We start from the raw sequence: 19,320 nt of genomic DNA, 5'->3' as shown, positions 1-19,320 counted from the left end.
TACTATAATCTCAAGTATGGATGAGAATTCTATAACGTTAAGAAAGTTATTGAATCTTTTGAAGAAATTGACAAAACAATTTATTTTGATAAAATGATAGAAATACGTATTCTTTAATTAGCAAAATTACAAATATGATATTTAACTTGTATATGTTGTAATACATTCCTTAGCCTGTTCTATTGCTAGGCTTACATTAGTGATACTTCAAATGTGCAACTCACACTAACATTTGTACTCAAGGAAAACAAAAGGACATATTCAATGACTACTACAAAGCAACAAAGGAAGAAGATACAAAAAACACCTTAAAGTTGTCTTTCAATTTATTTTAAATATTGATTAAGTAGTTCTTTAAATTTGTATTTCATACATTTTATGGATAATTAAGGATGTTAAAGATTTAATTCTTCATTTTATTTTAAACTTATGTTTAATTTCTATTTTTCATTATGTAAATTAATGTTTCATATCAAGGATAGGAAGCTATAAAACTAGAATCCTAATGTAAAAGCAAAGAGGAAGAGAAAAAGAATAGCTTACATCTTTATAAACAATAGCTTTCCCGTGCATGGCACGAGTTAGCGACTAATATTGTATTAATTTTAAGGGTGTAATTTTTATATTAATTTTTTTTTGTGGAGCTATTTAGATCAGGTATTTTGGTATTGTAATTTTTTATTTTTTGGCCTTTCGTTTTGGACGCCTTTCGGCCTTGTAATTTTTCTAAGGAGGGAGGGGCTGCGGCCCAAATGCCCTCATATGTTGTGTCCTTAATTTAGAAATCCAGCACACATTTGGAACTACTTTTTCTTTCGGGTGTTCCCTTAAATTTCCATACAAGAACCCAACTTTTGGTATGTTTGGCTACCATATTTATCCTTGTAAGTTAGCTGGTTGCTTTATTTATTTTATTTTATTTTATAATGTTTCCTACGGAAAGGTATTTAAGGTTTAAATTGCCCCACTCCTAACTATAAATGTATTTGAGTTAGGAGCAAAGCTAGAAATATGATATTTTAGGGGGGGTAATTACAACTTATCCACTTGTGGCTTGACCGAAATTTAAGTTGTTTATCTGTGATTTGAAATTTGATACTTTACATACCTGAGGTTAGCTCAGTTAAAATTCTATAACCTTCATTTGTTAAAAATAGGGATAAATATGTAATATGTAATTTTGCTCTACTTTTATGTCTCTCTTCTCCAAAAACATAAAAACACATGATAAGATAAGATTAAAAAAAAAAAAAGTTGTTAGTAAAGATAAAAGAAGGAGTTTCCTTTGCATAAACTAAAGTCATCATCCAACTCAATGCTTATGGACTCCCATTCTTCAATTCAGTCAGTCCACAAACAAACTTCCTACAAGCAAATCAAAAGCTATTGAATCATGATGGTTATGTATAGCTACATATTTGGTTAAGAGCACTAGCATCCAGGGATACATACCAGTCTCTATTTTATATCCTAAAAACCTACTTTATCTATTTTACCATCTCATTTAACAACCCACTCAACATATCAATTTCTATTTTTACATACAAATCATTAAAATAATATAAATTATCCAGTAAATAATATAAAAAATTCAGTTTCTCTCTCTTCTCTTCAATCTCTCTTACCTCTCCACCTTTTTGTCCCTCTCTCCAGCAAACCCACAAAACACCTTCCACCAAAAATCAGCCACAAACACCGCTACCACCAAAATTACCCAAAAAAAAAATATAAAAAGCTGCCATCACCAACAACTGAACCAACCAACCAGCCACCACCACTGAAAATCCTTACCACCACTGCAACACCCACAAACCCACCAAATTTGACCCAAAATAGAGAAAAAACAGAGAATAGAGAAAACTAATTACCAAGCTCCACCCATTACCAAATCTGACCCATCGAATCTTTTTTCCTTTTTCACCATTTCCTTAGTAACCATACAGACAAAAATGGAGAGAGAGAAAAAAAAACAGAGATCTCAAAGTTACAAGTATTATAACACAAAAGCAAAGCAAACCCATTACCGAGCTGACCCATCCACCGCCCACCACAAAGCCATAGGAACAAATCACAACCACCGAACCCAAAACCATTTCAAAACCGCAGACCCAAATCCATTAGAACACTTGCCTAACCCAAATCCGAAATTTCAAACCCAAACAATGAACACTACCAAAACAACTACACTGTTGATCTCCGAAGATTCCCATGATCCGACCCAAATGACCGATCCAAACACCACCCAAACCCTTGACCCAAACGGCTACCACAACCACAACCACAAAGTGCAGAGAGAAGAGGGATTCAGAGAGTGTGAGGCATTGAGGGAGAAGAGAGGAGGGAGAAGGGTAGAAAAGAAAGAGAGAAAAATTGAATATAATATAGTATTTTAGTTTACATTCGAGTGCACAATTAATTTTATACATGAGAACCAACTGTTCATAGTTGGTAAAAAAAAAAATCCATCCCTACACTTGGATGTTGTTGAGTTTTGGCATGTTAGTTGCTAAAATAGCAATGGGGGGAGGGGTTTAACACCCCCAATGCTAGTGCTCTAATGACCTTATACTTTGTTTTTTTTTTAGAGATGAACAAACATGACAGAATTTTTAAAGTCAGTGATTTGAAGGCCTGTTCATGAACAAAAAAAAAAGTACAAGAAAAAATACTTAATACAACAAAAAAAGTCGTTACAATAACAACTAATGTGATTGTAATAAGGTGTTATTGCAACGACAAAAAAGTTAATACAAGCCATTGTAATAAACTCCGAGGCAATAGGTTTATGCAACACTAGATTTTCGTTGCAATAAATTCCACATATTGCAATGATTTACTTTGAAAATCTCGTTGCAATAGTTTGATTTTTTTTAATTAAAAAATAATGATAATAATTTTTTAAAATTTTTTAAAAACAAATAAATCAATTTTTTAAATAATAATTGTTTCATTAACCTGTTTTGCAATTCAAAAACCATATCTAGGGACTACACTAACTATTTTTTTTGTTTAGACCCCTTAAAAGAGATTATTTAGCCTAATAAATTAGCCAAGTGTTTACTTAGGCTAATTATGAGATCTAGGTTAAATAAATAAATAAAGCATATCATGCATAGCGGAAAGGAAAATAACACAAATATGATCACTAGAAACTTATGCAATGACAAAAAAGTTTATACAAGCCATTATAATAAACTCCGAGACAATAGGTTTTATGCAACACTAGGTTTTCGTTGCAATAAATTCCACATATTGTAACGATTTACTTTGAAAATCTCCTTGCAATAGTTTGATTTTTTTATTAAAAAAATAATGATAATAATTTTTAAAAAAATTTTTAAAAAAAATAAATCAATTTTTTAAATAATAATTGTTTCATTAACCTGTTTTGCAATTCAAAAACCATATCTAGGAACTACACCAACTATTTTTTGTTTAGACCCCTTAAAAGAGATTGTTTAGCCTAATAAATTAGCCAAGTATTTACTTAGGCTAATTATGAGATCTAGGTTAAAAAAATAAATAAATCATATCATGCATAGCGGAAAGGAAAATAACACAGATATGATAACTAGGAACTTATGCAATGACAAAAAAGTTTATACAAGCCATTATAATAAACTCCGAGGCAATAGGTTTATGCAACACTAGATTTTCGTTGCAATAAATTCCACATATTGCAACGATTTACTTTGAAAATCTTGTTGCAATAGTTTGATTTTTTTTTTATTAAAAAATAATGAAAATAATTTTTTTAAAAACAAATAAATCATTTTTTAAAATAATAATTGTTTCATAACCTGTTTTGTAATTCAAAAACCATATCTAGGAACTACACTAACTATTTTTTTGTTTAGACCCCTTAAAAGAGATTGTTTAGCCTAATAAATTAGCCAAGTGTTTACTTAGGTTAATTATGAGATCTAGGTTAAATAAATAAATAAATCATATCATGCATAGCGGAAAGGAAAAAACATAGATATGATCACTAGGAAAACCAATGAAATGAACTGTTTTAAGGTAAAAACCTGAGAAGGATTTGATTTAGCTATCCTGAAGGTAAAAAAAATCCACTAGAAAGAATTGAAATTTACAAAAGATTTAACCTTAAATCTTTTAATACCTCTAGTAGAATTTACAGACACGATCACATACAAGGTCTGATTCCACAGACTCTTCTCTCTTGGATTTGCAGCACATAAGCTCCTACACGTATGACTTTGAGATCCCACTCAAAGGTTTCAGATAACTAATTGTGGATCTTGTAACAGCAACTAAATTCCACCAGCACCTAATTGTAGATCTTGTTCTGGTAGACACTTGTAGAGTTTGAAGATTATAGAGCCTCTTAGATCTCATAGGAATATCTCACTAGTCTTTCAAGATTCTTCAAAACATAGTTAGAGTTTTCCTTTTATACTTAGGAGTGTTGGACTAAAACCCTAAATGTTTTCGCAGGCTTGGGCCTAATTTAAATTTTGCAGAATCTGATTTACTACGATTTTCTATCGGTCGAATGTAATTTTTGATTGGTCAAGCTTCACTGAACTTTAACTCTCCTTTTTGCAGCTTTAATGTTTTTGAAACTTGATTTGTACAATCTTGAGCAATGTCTAACAATTAATCTAGACATGTTTTTGTTCTCGGTTTGCCAACATAAACAAAATAGGAATCTAAACATTTAATCTTAAATCTTTAGAGCCTAACAATTTCCCCTTTTAGCAATCCGTGACAAAACACACGTACATAAATTGCTCAACACAAGAACTAGCCCAATTTTACAAAGTGTTGCCCTAATGCAATTCTATCACAATCTACTAACTAGCAGTTGTTGAAAGAATTAACTTGTAAATTCCTAAAATACTAAAAATAAACCATAAACACGTGTGGAAAATACAATCTAAATCCAAAACTAAAAACTAAACTTGAATTCACAAAACATTTAAATATCATATCTCCCCCTAAGTACAAAAATCTACTCTCCTACTCTCTCCCCCTAAGTACAAGAGCCTACACCATCCTACTCCCCCTTTTTGTTACGTATTGCCAAAGAAACACTCAACTATACTCATCAAAATCTGTCTTCAAGGCAGCAACCTCTGTAAGAAGCTCATCAAGAAGCTATCCATGAGCTACCTGTGTAGTCATGAACGTCTCTATCATAGATCTAAGTGAGAGATGTGGTGGAACTGAAGGATCAACAGTCTAAGCACCATCAGCATCAAGATCTACCTCATACATACCATCATCAGCTACTACAGGCGTAGGGTCAAAATGTCTCTCCTCGAGTTTCAATAGGTTTCACAGGTCCGCCAAAGTGGAGAGCATTCCTCCTATTCCACAAAAGCCAAGTTGAGATAGCAAAGATTTCATTCTCGTAATCATCTTTAACCTGCAAAAATTGATTAGTTAGCTCACAAAAATCATTTGGAGGAGGAAAGTTTGCTTAATGAAAGCTGATGAATGGACTCCAAGCACATTCCACTTCCTTGCAAAGCCAGAGAGCATGCAACACGTCTGCAGGACAAGCTTTACAAAGTTCACAGGTAGCCGAAGAGGTAATCAGCCGGTGAAACAAATTACTCATTGTTGGCAACACATTGTTACTAGCACTCCAAATAAATTGCTTGATCTTGTTAGGGATATGTAGCTGCCAAATGCCCTTCCAAAACTGCTTTTGTAGACCTGGATTTAAGCTAGTTGCGAGGCTAGCCGAATCACTAGACACTAGGTGCTTATAAGCACTACTTGTGGAAAACATTCCAGATGGTGTGTGTGCCCAAACAATCCAATCAAGGGGCCTTCTTATGATGAAGGAAATTCCTAATTTATTATTGAGGCTTCATGTGGTAAAAATAATTGATGAAACGGATTTTGTTCCCACACTCCCAAGTCCGAATTAATAAGAGTATGAACTTTTATCTCAACTGGAACTACCAGACTTCACAGGTAACCATCTGCCCTCCTTAATCTAGATTGAAGAGCCAATGCCGAAGCGCCACACCATTCCTTTTCTAATCACGTCTTTGGCACTAATAATACTTTTCCAACCATAAGACCCAATGGTCGAATCCTTAGCTTCAAGGATGGAGCAATTCAGGAAAAAAATCATGCTTTGAACACTTTATGACAAAGTGAATCTGCATTAATCATGCGCAAAGCTTGTTTAGCCAAGAGTGCATCATTGAACTTTTCAATTTCTTTAAAGCCCATGCCACCTCTCTCTTGGGTCTCACATAGCCTCTCCCATTTTACCTAATGGACCTTCCTGCTGTCACCACTGTAACCCCACCAAAATTTTCGAATCAGCACTTCCAATTCTTTAATCAAACCCTTTTGAAGTTTGAAGCAACTCATAGTATAAGTCGGTATGGCTTGTATCACTGATTTAATAAGAACTTCCCTGCTAGCTTATGACAGGAGCTTTTCCTTCCAACCTTGTAACTTCTTCCACACTTTTTCCTTAAGACAAATGAAGCTTTATTTCTTTACATGCCCAACTAATGCTGGTAACCCCAAATATTTTTCATATTACCTAACGGCTGAGACCCCAAATATTTCTTTACACGCCCAACTAATGTTGGATTTGAAACTGAAGAAGTTATTGTGTATTTGAGCTAAAGAAGATATTGGTTTTGGCCCGATTGATTTTTTGCCCTGAGCCCCTTTCATAGACAACCAATATATCTAGCAATTTTTGACATTCCATCTTCGTTGCTTAACAAAAAAGCACACTATCATCTGCAAAAAAATAAACAAGAGACCCGTGGCCCATTCTGACATAAAGATGCCCCTCTAATAGACCCATCTGCCTCCGCTTGTTGTAACAAACTTTGCAAACCCATAGCACACATAAAAACAAATAGGGAGATAAAGGATCACTTTGGCGAAGACCTCTTGAAGGTTTGATATTCCACACTGGTTGGCCATCGAGCAAAACTGAGTAAGAGACAAACTTCAAACAAGACATGATAATTTTTACCATTCTCTTTGTTGGAAAAATACATGTTTGTATCGCATACAAAACATACACAGCGAAAAATAAACGGATCTACTTCATTCGCAATTGATAACATGCATTATGTAAATTTCAGAATTCAAAAATAAGAGAGCGTATCTTGAAGCGATGAATTTCAAAACAAAAATTAGAAGTATTTGGGAACACTTTTAATCTTCACTTCAATTCCACTAACGCCCAAGAAGTGTGGTCTCTCAATCAGTTCAAGGGAGAATAAGAGTGTATCTCTCACTCACATACACACCATTTTTTCACAATAGTGTCACACACATAATAATATTCTGTATGTTTCTCCCTTTGTATCTAACTGATTATCTAATTGGACTGCCCTTTTGGGTCTTTCCAATAGAGCTTTAGTATGTGGTTTGGAGTGGGACCAAAAGGAACCAATAAGACACTAGTTCTAATAGGTCTTAGGTTTTTCTGTCAACTCTTGACAAGTCCAAAGTTACCATTAACTATATTTATTACCACTATATAAATATAGTTGCACTCTAGGCCTTATTTATAAATTATATCCCAAGACTTTATTATACATGCAACCCCTTCATAAAATATTCGTAATAATACAAAGTCATGAATGTAGACTGTCACTTTGTAAATTACTACATCTTAATTCCTTTAATACAAAATTTAAGCCTTTAATGTTATTCATCATATATTTATGAAATCTAATTTCATAAATATATATTTTAGTAACTCATTACTAAAGTGGTTAGGCCTAACACTCTGAATAACCAAACCCATTAAACTTATCTCAATGAAATATTTTATATCTCCGTTAAGAGACTATGAACTCCATCTTGAGAATATATGTTCTATCAACACTAAATGTGGCTGCCTAACATACTGAGGTTTTGATCATTGACTTTAGATCTCAATCCTGATATATCAAAGCAACCTACACCTCATGATCAGGTCCATTATTATCTCAGGATTAAGAGTACATGTAAATATAAGTTATGAGATTTATTATTCATTTGACAGTCGTTAGGAGAATAATAAATCTCACAGCGGTTCAGTTCAATATGTCTTAATTCTTAAAACATATCAACATACTAACTGGAAATCTTCATTTCCATGATCAAGACAAATCATCTTAGTTGATATGTTATAGTCTTTGCAGATGAAATGCCCAATTTCATCACCGACTACGAACTAAAATTCTAAATTTATAAAGAACTTGTGATCTATATCTTCTATGACTAAATCACATAGATCACATACTATGCATTTCATGAACTATATGATAATGTCTCAATTTCATGTTACCATTATTTTTAGATAATAATAAAACAACTTTATTAATCACAACATTAAGTCATACATAATGTCATACATAGTATCATACAATAGGATTTAAGGGCACCCGATCATAGGCTTTGCTCATATCCAACTTTAGTGCCATATATCCTGATTTCCCCTTAGTTTTTCTTTTGAGAGAATGTAGAGTTTCAAAAGCAACCAAAATGTTATCTATAATAAGTCATCCCGATAAGAAAGCACTTTGGGAATCAAGGATTGAGTGAGCCAGAAACTTCTTCAACTGGTTAACCATCACTTTAGAAATCAGTTTGTTGATGACATTACATAAACTAATGGGTTGAAAATCAGAAACTTTCTTTAGGTTCTTAATCTTAGGAATGAGGGAAATAAACGTGGAATTAACCTCGGTAGGGACAACACCTAAATTTAGGGCTTTAAGAACAATTGTAGTAACATCTTCACCAACTATATGCCAAAAATACTTATAAAATATTGGAGACATACTGCCAGGACTTGGCACTATGAGTGAAGCCATTTGTTTGAGAACTTGGTGGACATCAAAAGCTTGAAAAGCACCCTCTATATCAACCTCACCACCATCCAAAGCCCTATGATGAACTCCATTGATAATATCCTCAAAACACTAAGGGTTGAGGTGGTGAATATGTTCTCAAAATATCTCTCAACCACACCACCCATTGTTGTGTCATCCTCCACCCAAGCACCGGTTTCATCCTTAACACCCAAGACAAGATTACAGTGGAAATACCTTGTGTTACTATCACCTTCCTTCAACCATGCATTACGTGATCTTTGCTTCCACATACACTCCTCTTTTGCCTTCAATTTTTGGATATCATCCCTTAATGCCTAAATTCGAATGGGGTTGAGCCTTTAACCACCTCCCTTTTCGGCTAATTTCAATTCCAACAGCTTCCTCTTCAGAGAGTTTCGGACATGGCCAAATGTCTCTGTTCCACAACTTCAAACTTTCTTGGCACGAATTATTATTATTATTATTTTTATTTAAGCCCCACACTGACCCAGCCACTTGACTATCTCCCCAAGACTTTTGGACCACCTCCTCACAAGTATCATCCTTAAGCCACATTGCTTTGAAGCAGAAAGTTCTACCTTTTCTGTAAAAACGATTTATTTCAGAATCTAAACACAGTAAGATAGGTTTATGATCCAAGTGAAAGACATCCAAATGATGTATACAGGAAGAAGGAAACTGCAAAATCCAATCCATTGAAGCAACACCTTTATCAAGTCAAATCCAAACATTCTGATCCCTAGGTCTTCTATTGCACCCAATGAACGGAAACTCATCAAAACCAAGATCCATCAGACAACAAAAGTCCAAGGCATCATGAAAACTCTGCATTTGTTTCTCTGGTCTATCAAGCCAACCTTGTTTCTCATTAGCCATTAAGATTTCATTAAAATCTCCCAAGCACACCCAAGGAAGATTGAACCGGCCATTTAGGAATCTGAGAATAGACCATGAGTTTTCCAGGTTGGCGGTATCAGGGTCCCCATAGAAACCCTTAAATCACAAGGCGTCATCGACTCCATGGTCAATAATAGAATCAATGTGTCTATCTGAAAATGATTGTTTATCAACCGTCATCTCTATTGGTCAAAATTAAGCTAAACCACCACCCCTATTATGCCTACCAGTCAATGAATTTGCTCATCCTCATGTTGTGGTACCTCTACACCCCTTCCTTTTCATCAGTGAGAGAGAAGAGAGACCAAAGTTCATCTAAGCCAGCCATGGGAGAAGAATAAACCAACAATTAAAGATATACACACCACAACCCTCTGTCCTATCAAACCTGAGGAGCCTGAAGGGAACAAAAACCCTAAACTGCGTTAGGGACCAAATTCTACAAGCGTCGGATAGAGAGGAAACCCTAACCCTAGCCGTAAGAGAAACCGACATGATCTTGGTTATTTTTTTGCACAAACAATAGCTAACTTCTGTAGTCTTCTAAGCTTAAAGAATTCTGTTAGGATTTGTGCCCTTAAATCCTATTGTATGATGCTATGTATGATATTATGTATGACATTATGTATGACATGATGTATGACTTAATATTGTGTTTGATAAAGTTATTTTATTATTATCCAAAATAATGGTAACATGAATATGGGATATTATCATATAGTCCATGAGATGCATTGTATGTGATTTATGTGAAAAGTCACAGAAGATGTAAATCACAAGTTCTTTGTAAACTCAGAATTAATAGTTCGTAGTCGGTGATGAAATTGGGCATTTCATCTGCGAAGACTATAACGTGTCAACTAAGATGATTTGTCTTGATCATGGAAGTGGAGACTTCTAGTTGATATGTTGATATGTTTTAAGAGTTAAAACATATTGAACAAGACCGCTGTGAGATTTATTATTCTCCTAATGACTGTCAAATGAATAATAAATCTCACGACTTCTATTTGCATGAACTCTTAATCCTGAGAGAATAATGAACCTGATCATGAAGTGTAGGTTGCTTTGATATATCAGGAGTGAGATCTGAAGTGACGGTCAAAACCTCAGTATGTTGGGCAGCCACATTTAGTGTTGATGGAACATATATTCTCAAGATGGAATTCATAGTTTCTTGATGGAGATATAAAATATTCCCTTGAGATAAGTTTAATGGGTTCAGTTATTCAGAGAGTTAGGCCTAAGCACTTTAGTAAGAAATTACTAAAGTATATATTTATGAAATTGGATTTCATAAATATATAATAAATAACTTTAAAGAATTAAACCGGGTACTCAAGGATAAGATGTAGTAATTTACAAAGTGGCAGTCTATGTTTATGACTTTGTGTTACTACGAATATTTTATGAAGGGGTTACATGTTTAATAAAGTCTTGGGATATAATTTATTAATAAGGTCTAGAGTGTAATTATATTTATATAGTGGTATTAAATATAATTAATGGTAATTTTGGACTTGTCAAGAGTTGACGGAAAAACCCAAGGCCCATTGGAGCTAGTGTCTTATTGGTCCCTTTTGGTCCCACTTCAAGCCACACACTAAAGCCCAATTGGAAAGGCCCAATAGGCCAACCCAATTAGATAATCAGTTAGTTATAAAGGGAGAAACATACAGAATTTTTATTTGAAGAGATTAGAAAAGAAAAAGAAACTGTGTGTGAGAGAGTGTAAGACACACTTTCATTCTCCCTTGAAAACTGATTGAGAGACCACACATCTTGAGCGTAAAATGGAATTGGAGTGAAGATTAAAAGTGTTCCCAAGTGCTTCTAATCTTTGTTTTGAATTTCTCCACACCAAGGTATGCCATCTTGTTCTTAAATTCTGAAATTTACATTGTGCACGTTATCAATCATGAATGAAATAGACCCTTGTTCGTCGCTTCCGCTATGGGTTTTGCATGAGATGCAAAACCATAATTTTTCCTTCAAATTCTACCTCCCATAATGGGCATTGTGTATGGGGAGACCAACTTAGAGAAGGGGTGAATGAAGGCCCAATTGTATATAAAGCATAATATAAAGAAGAAGAAAAAAAAAAACTTATTTACCTTAAATATGATTTTTGATGATAAATGTAAGGGTAAAAGGGATAAAAAGTTGTTCTGTCAAGAGATACTTCTAGAGAAAAAGAGCAAAAAAGAAAATATAAGTTTCTCCAATATTTTGTATGACCACTTAAAAAAAAGTCTATATATATAACATATTTTATTTTAAGTTGCTATATATAAAAGTATGACATTATAACCAAAACTAAGGGCGCCTTTTAACATTTGGGGGTTTAAGGCAATTGCATATATAGTAGAGTTTGCCACGTGGGAAGCGTAGAAAATACTTTCAAAGATAGGATAGTTACACCAAATCTAAATTGGATTAAATTTGTATACATTTTAAAGTTCTAGATGTCTACTTTCCCATAAATTAAGTTTCCCATATAAATTTCTTATGGTGTAAACTATATGAACAAATGATCATTCATTTATCATCTTTTAGTAGATCATAACTTCATTGTCTTTAAGAAACTTTTGAGCTAGACTCAAGATTAACACAATTATACGAACTTTAAGCAGCTTTTGAGCTAGACTCAAGCTTAACACAATTATATAGATACAAATTGAATTTGATATGCTTTTTAAGCAAAGATTTGCAATAGACATATGAGCCCTAACATTTTTAAACCACATATATTTTACCATCCTTAACTGTTCATTTTCTTTATTGTTCCGCAAAATCTTTATTTTCTCCTCACTAGGTTATAGCTTATAACAACAATGGACCTTTCATATATTTAATTTTGGAAAAGCTAAAGAAATGAAAACAAAATACTTATGGAGTTTCAAGAAACCTCCTACCTAGACATGGCAAATGGGTGAATTGGGTCATCACTCGTGTTGCGGGTCAAAAAAGCAGGTCATTTTAAGTTGGTTAGAAACAAGTTGGGTCAATTGGGTTATGGATCGGGTCGGGTTGACCCTTTATTTTTCACATGATTTTTTTTTACACGGCAAATTACTTGATGTAAAATGTATTATTTTGAATTTTACCACTCATATCAAGAATAAGTTCAGCTAAACAAATTAATAATTTTAAAATTATGCAAATCCCAAAATTACTAACTAAAACAAAATAGCATAAAGGATAGGTAAAACAAATACACAAGTTTCATTTCTACACAATCAACATCTCAAATCACAAAACGAAATTACAAATTCCTTATTGAATAACTAATTTTAAAAAGAATAAAAACATATAAGAAATTTACTATCATGAAAACTAAGTTTATAATCTATTATCAATTGTGGTTGGCACACTATTTCAATTTGAGAATATATATTAAAATTTGATTGTTTACTTATTTTTACATGATCTCTTTTATGAATATCATATCATTGTTAAGAAACACGCACTCCAATAAACATCATAATTTATTTTGGACACGAATTGTTAAAAAATAGGCCTAAGAATTCATAATTTATGTTAATTTCATTGATACTTTAGTTTTACTTTTTTCACACTTTTGAATGTTTCTTATACATGTTTATAATTTTAAATACATGTTTTTAACTCTACTGTAACTAGATTATCTTAACATGTACTTTGTTATTTGATATCTAAAATCTTTACTTATTACTGAATACTTCAACTATTCATCTTTCAATTCATTTGAATGCAATTATGTAACTGTTTCAATTGTTTCTTTATTGCTTACAATAAAAAATTAAACTAATATTGTCTTAATTTTATTATTTTTTTACCAAAAAAAATATTTCAAAAAATTGTTTGGGTCATGGGTCAAGTTGAGTTGACCTACAAAAAAATGGGTTAGGTCATGAATTAACGCATCTTTGCTTTGAATAAAAAAAATCAGACTCAGTTTGAATATTGTTAGGGTCGGGTAAATTCTAACCCGTTTGCCATATCTACTCCTACCTATAGCAATATCCAAGTTAGCCTTGATTCGGTTTGGCAGAATTAGACTAATTAATAATTACTTTTTTTTTTTTGAAGTATCGAATTATTAAAAGGGCACGAAAACTAATAGAACGAGTCAAAAGCAACACAATGTTCCTAAGATTTTCTACGATTTAACGATGGCATACACCTTAGCCCATGCTAGGAATTAAGGGAATACTTTTAGACTACAACAATTAAAGGTTGAGTGGTTTAGCATGAACAAGGAATCTTAACGTGCGGATTCTCCTGAAGATAAAGGGTGCAGATTATCCCTTCTTTCATCTGATGCATGTCCATCAAATTTCTTGTCTACCTCTCCTGAAGATAAAGTCTTATTTATTTTTAGTAGCCGGTAAGGAAGAATGAAGAGAAGTGGGAATGTTCGAAGTATAAAGATGGCCATCCATTTGCATGTACTATGGATATTTGTTCTTTAACAAAATCTACGGTTGTCTTTCACATTTTGTTCTTTTATACAATTATTATACATTCTTTTACAAAGACAATTCCAAGTGATTGGCTCCGCCTTAGTGTGAGTTTAGATTAGTTTTTTTTTTTTCCTACCTAAAAAGTTTATGTATTGATTATTTGCTTTTATTTATTTATTTATTTAAAAAGGTGAAGTTTTAAGAGATTAATAAATAAACTAAATAGTTAACAAGAAAATCCCAACGCACATTTAGTTAAGCTACAAGCCTTTGTATAGTCTTAATCAACTTTCACTAAAACCCAATATATGCATGAGTTTGGGACAAACAAGTCATTTCCAACATAGCTAAATATATAAATCTAGATATTGATTATGAGCTTGTTATCAATTGGTTAAGAACATATGGTGTGATGGCAATAAAAATTGCTATTTTGAGAAATTCCTTCCTCATCTTGTATACTGCCAAGCGAATGGAGTAATGGATGGACTCACAAAGAGGGGAAGAAATCAACAAACGTAGCGTAGAAAGAATATAATTAGTGTCTATCTTTTGTGTATTATAAGTATGAAAAATGTTAAAAAAATAAATGTTGAGATGACAACTTTTTACATTTTTCATTAAAATAATGTTAAAACTTTCTAATTATAATTTATTAACTAATTGACCCATTAAATATATGTATATGAGACATTTTATTAATAAACAAAATCCTCTCTTCGTCACAAAAAAAGAAAAAAAAAATTACACCCAAAGGAAAAAGATAATAAAAAGGGCATTGTATTGGTCCTTAACTTAGCTAATGTGAAAGTAATAATAAGAAATGCATGAATGTGAATCGATTGCGGCATTGACAAGAATAAGTCTTTGACCAATGAAGTTTGATTGAAGTACTTATAGTCAGCTTTCATGTTCCATTAAGTAGCATGTTCCGTGGACGTCCTGGAAGTAGTGAGGGGCCTCCAATTCTGAAAGTCTACCATAGATGAGTTGCTTAGATTTTCCAAAAGTAACTAGGCCAGTCACTCGCCCTTTCCATTTTCCAAGCCCACATACCCACCCAATAGTGGAAGAAAAATCTGGAATGCCCTTTTCTTTCGTTTTTTTACTCTACTTTATTGGATGGTGTCCCATAAGTTCACTTGAAAAGATGTTATTGGGAAGCAACCTAAAGTTAGGCCCGTGGTAGTCTGACTCCACAACATGCCATTGTTTCTCAAAATGGTCAGCAATGTCATGCCACACACACTAAAGGCATATATCACTCTAGACCCTTAATTTATATAAGCCAGAACCCAAATTAAAATTGGGTCATGCAAATGGGTCCTTTTAGGACAAATAGTGAATAATTTATTTTTAAAAAAATTTTGATATCACTCTAGACCCTTAATTTATATAAGCCAGAACCCAAATTAAAATTTGGTCATGCAAATGGGTCCTTTTAGGACAAATAGTGAATAATTTATTTTAAAAAAATTTTGATATCATTTTTACGTGAAATGAAAAAAATTATCAAAATATTAATTTTTTTTTTCTATAAAAATTTTTGTTAAATAGATTATTAATTGTTACTCTAAGAGCATCTATTAACATTTTTCATTAAAATTCAATTAGAACCCTGTAGCATGCATTAATGTTTTTAGTATTAAACTTACTAAATTCTTTTGAATCTATGGAGAGTTTTGCACCTTAACTTACATATTTAGATATAAATAATAGAAACATCTAAGATTCATTATAATTACAATTTAAAGACCATATATGGTCCTAATCCATGCCCTTATATTCAACAAAAGCGACTGAATTACTTATCATATTTTTTCTTCATAATGTTTTGATTATAATTATAAGGTCTATTGAAAAGAGATTATTATGTTTCTTAAGTGGAGTTCACTTTCTATCACAAGAAAATGAGTCTCACGTGTCATGTATAAGATGACCTCCTATGCATTGACCTAATAAATTTTCGTCAATGAGGTAGTGGGTTTGATATGAATGCATTTCCTTGTAGTGTGGATGATAGGGCCTATAGTCAGTTATTTGCGGTAGTTGTCGCGTTACTTAAAAGATAAAACTAAAGGCGCAGTACTGTAAAACTTACAGCAAAAGGCAATAGTGGGCATTTAAGGATATATAGACTTAGTGGGTGAGCATGTCAGTAGTTGGAAATTGCAATAGTAATAATGACAAAAGAGGTGGTGGCAGCAGAGAGCGGCAGAGGCGGCCACTGTAATAATGTTGTCAAGTAAATGTTGCCAAATTAAGTGATTTAAGCCCATGTGTAATAAATAAGGTCAGACACCTCGTGTTAGTAAACATGGCCAATGACATGAATTTTTTGCGTTTAGACACTAAACACAATTATGATGAGTTGATCAGTGAGGCAGCAGGCCACAACTACCCACCCAAGGGGCCAAGACTACCAATAGATTGATTTTCTTTAAATTCTACCAGTACCGTTACTTTCCGAAAGATAAAAAGTTATAGACAAATATATATATATATATATATTGACATTAGTCATTGGTGGGAGAAATTGTTAATAGCAAGTAAAAGAAAGTACTCATAACCGCGTAATGTAAAATTAAGTAAGTAGTTGATAATATTTTTCGCAATATTAGAGTTTATAAGTGAGGAATTCATAATTTATAGTCAATCATTTTAACATGTACAAACCACAGCAATTCCTCTATTATTTGCCATTAACAACTTAATTAACACATTAAAAGTTGCAAAATAAAGAAAAATCATATATTTCACATTATGTGTTTCGCTTTATAATTTATTGTAATATGCCAAATATATATATATTAAGCTTTTGATTCTTTTACAAGGAAAGTTATAAAAATAAAAATAAAAATTGACAATTTTTAATTGTGTAAAATATAAAAGTGAAATACAAAATAGTAGAATGAGGACTTGTAGTTTTATAAAATATTTTTTGAAAATGGTCAACTTTAAAGTTAAGAGTTATGAATCTTTTCATCTCCAATATAAGGACTTCCCAAGTGCAAAAACATCTTGCAACCTACCATACATATCAAATTTGAGTTCCTCATTTTGATTCATAACCCATGAGGCAAAAAAGAATGGCAGCCATTAGTCTAGATCCAAGTCTAAGCCTAAAACACATTGGCAAAGACGACACACAACATCCAAGGGCTGTGATTGAGGAAATCGAAGGCCTCATAAGAGTTTACAAAGATGGAGATGTGGAAAGGCCTCAGATTGTTCCATTTGTCACAAGTGCATTGTCTTTGGAGCTTGGAGTGACATCGAAGGATGTTGTCATTGACAAGTTCACAAACATTTGGGCACGTTTCTATGTCCCAAATGTATGCCATGGGAAGCTCCCCTTGCTTGTTTATTTCCATGGAGGCGGATTTTGTGTTGGCTCAGCTGCTTGGAGCTGCTACCATGAGTTTTTAGCAAGGTTATCAGCTAAAGCCAATTGCTTAATCATGTCTGTAAATTATCGTTTGGCCCCTGAAAATCCACTTCCAGCTGCATATGAAGACGGATTGAGAGCTCTTGTTTGGCTAAAGCAACAAGCTTTACGTGGAGATGGTGAATGGTGGTCTAGACTCTCTGATTTCTCTAAAATCTTCCTAGCTGGTGATAGCGCAGGTGCCAATATAGCCCACAATGTGGCCACAAGGGTTGGTTCTAACCATGGAATCGAAGCTATGGCTCTAAAGCCTTTAAGTCTGAAGGGTAATATATTAATACAACCATTTTTTGGTGGAGAGGTCAGGACACACTCTGAGAACTACATGGTTCAATCACCTCGTTCAGCACTGAGCTTAGCGGCTTCTGATACATATTGGCGATTGGCTTTGCCGGCTGGGGCTAACCGTGACCATTCATGGTGCAATCCTTTGTCAAAGGAGTCGAGTAAATTGGAGGACATGCGGCTTTTGCCGGCCCTGGTTTGCATATCAGAGATGGATATATTAAAAGATAGAAACTTAGAGTTTTGTACTGCTTTGAATAGAGCAGGGAAAAAAGTGGAATATGTGATTTATAAAGGAGTTGGGCATTCATTTCAGGTTCTCAGTACGACTCAGCTTTCACAAACCAGAACCCTTGAAATGGTTGCTCATATCAAGGCCTTCATTAGTCGATGACTCTCTCTCTCTCTCTGTACATGTGCTTGTGTTTAACTTTAGTGAGGGAAAAGTTTATTTTCATTGTCACCACCATTTCGTGAAAAAGTTGAGGCTTTCCCGGCCTCTTTTCTCCAATGAAAAATATAGACTAAACTTTAGGCCCTCTAGATGCCTTGATTTGCATTTTGCTGGGCTTTTGCATGTTCAATTGTGCTAGCTGATAAGTAAAGATTTTTTTTATATTATTGCATTGATCATTTTGATGTAAGCAATGGGTGTATCCTGTAGTAATGTATTACATACATTAAATCTTTTATATATAACATTGTAGACTACATCTTGTCTTAGGTGTGAAAAAGTGATGCAAGATGTAGAAGCATTGAGAAGCAAGACATGTCTACCTCTAGAAAATAAGAAACAAAACACGTTTCTTTTTGAAAATAATCTTGTGGATAAAATAACCTCGAATTCATGAGGATTCCTTGAATCCAAAAAGGAGAAAGGGTTTAGAATCCACCAGAAAATAGAAAGACAAAAGTCTGAATTTTATTAATTGAATGATTGTTAAAAAACACGTATAGACTTAGGGGCCTATTTTAGGGTTTTGTAAAACTTGATAAACAAGAAAATATATTCTAAAGTAACTTCTAATTGATACCTAGCCATAATAGGAACCAAATTTGACCTAAAAAGTATTAAAAGCACCTAAAAATAAGGAAATAAAATGCCATAAACCTAAAATATCGCAAATTACATAAAATACCAAAAATAACAAATTACATAAATTAATTTAAAGATTTTGTCATACATTAGACCTCTCCACTTGAAGCAAACTCATCCTCAAGTTGATGGTTGAAATCTGAAATCTTCCATGCCAAGAGAACAAATACTTTGAATACTTCATCTTCTCTGTATTCTTACCAAACTTGAAAGTCATCAATTGGGCAACTTGAACTTCTTGTTCCTTGATCTTCATGCAATTGAAAATATTCACCAAATAAGAGTCAATGATCAAATCAAATCTTTCCA

The 19,320-nt window shown here is 33.2% G+C and overlaps 1 protein-coding gene across 1 annotated transcript; it reads left to right on the top strand.

The window, feature by feature from the left end:
- The first annotated feature begins 17,178 nt into the window (after positions 1 to 17,178).
- On the top strand, positions 17,179 to 18,606 carry LOC142607874 (putative carboxylesterase 6). The gene has a single exon (XM_075779530.1). The coding sequence runs from the start codon at positions 17,257 to 17,259 to the stop codon at positions 18,307 to 18,309; it is 1,053 nt and encodes a 350-aa protein (XP_075635645.1). The 5' UTR covers positions 17,179 to 17,256; the 3' UTR covers positions 18,310 to 18,606.
- Positions 18,607 to 19,320: the final 714 nt, after the last annotated feature.

This window comes from Castanea sativa, chromosome 8 (genome assembly GCF_040712315.1).
Source record: "Castanea sativa cultivar Marrone di Chiusa Pesio chromosome 8, ASM4071231v1".
NCBI lineage: Eukaryota > Viridiplantae > Streptophyta > Magnoliopsida > Fagales > Fagaceae > Castanea > Castanea sativa.
Note: the sequence above shows the minus strand (reverse complement) of the source record. Positions and strands in the feature narration are given on the sequence as shown.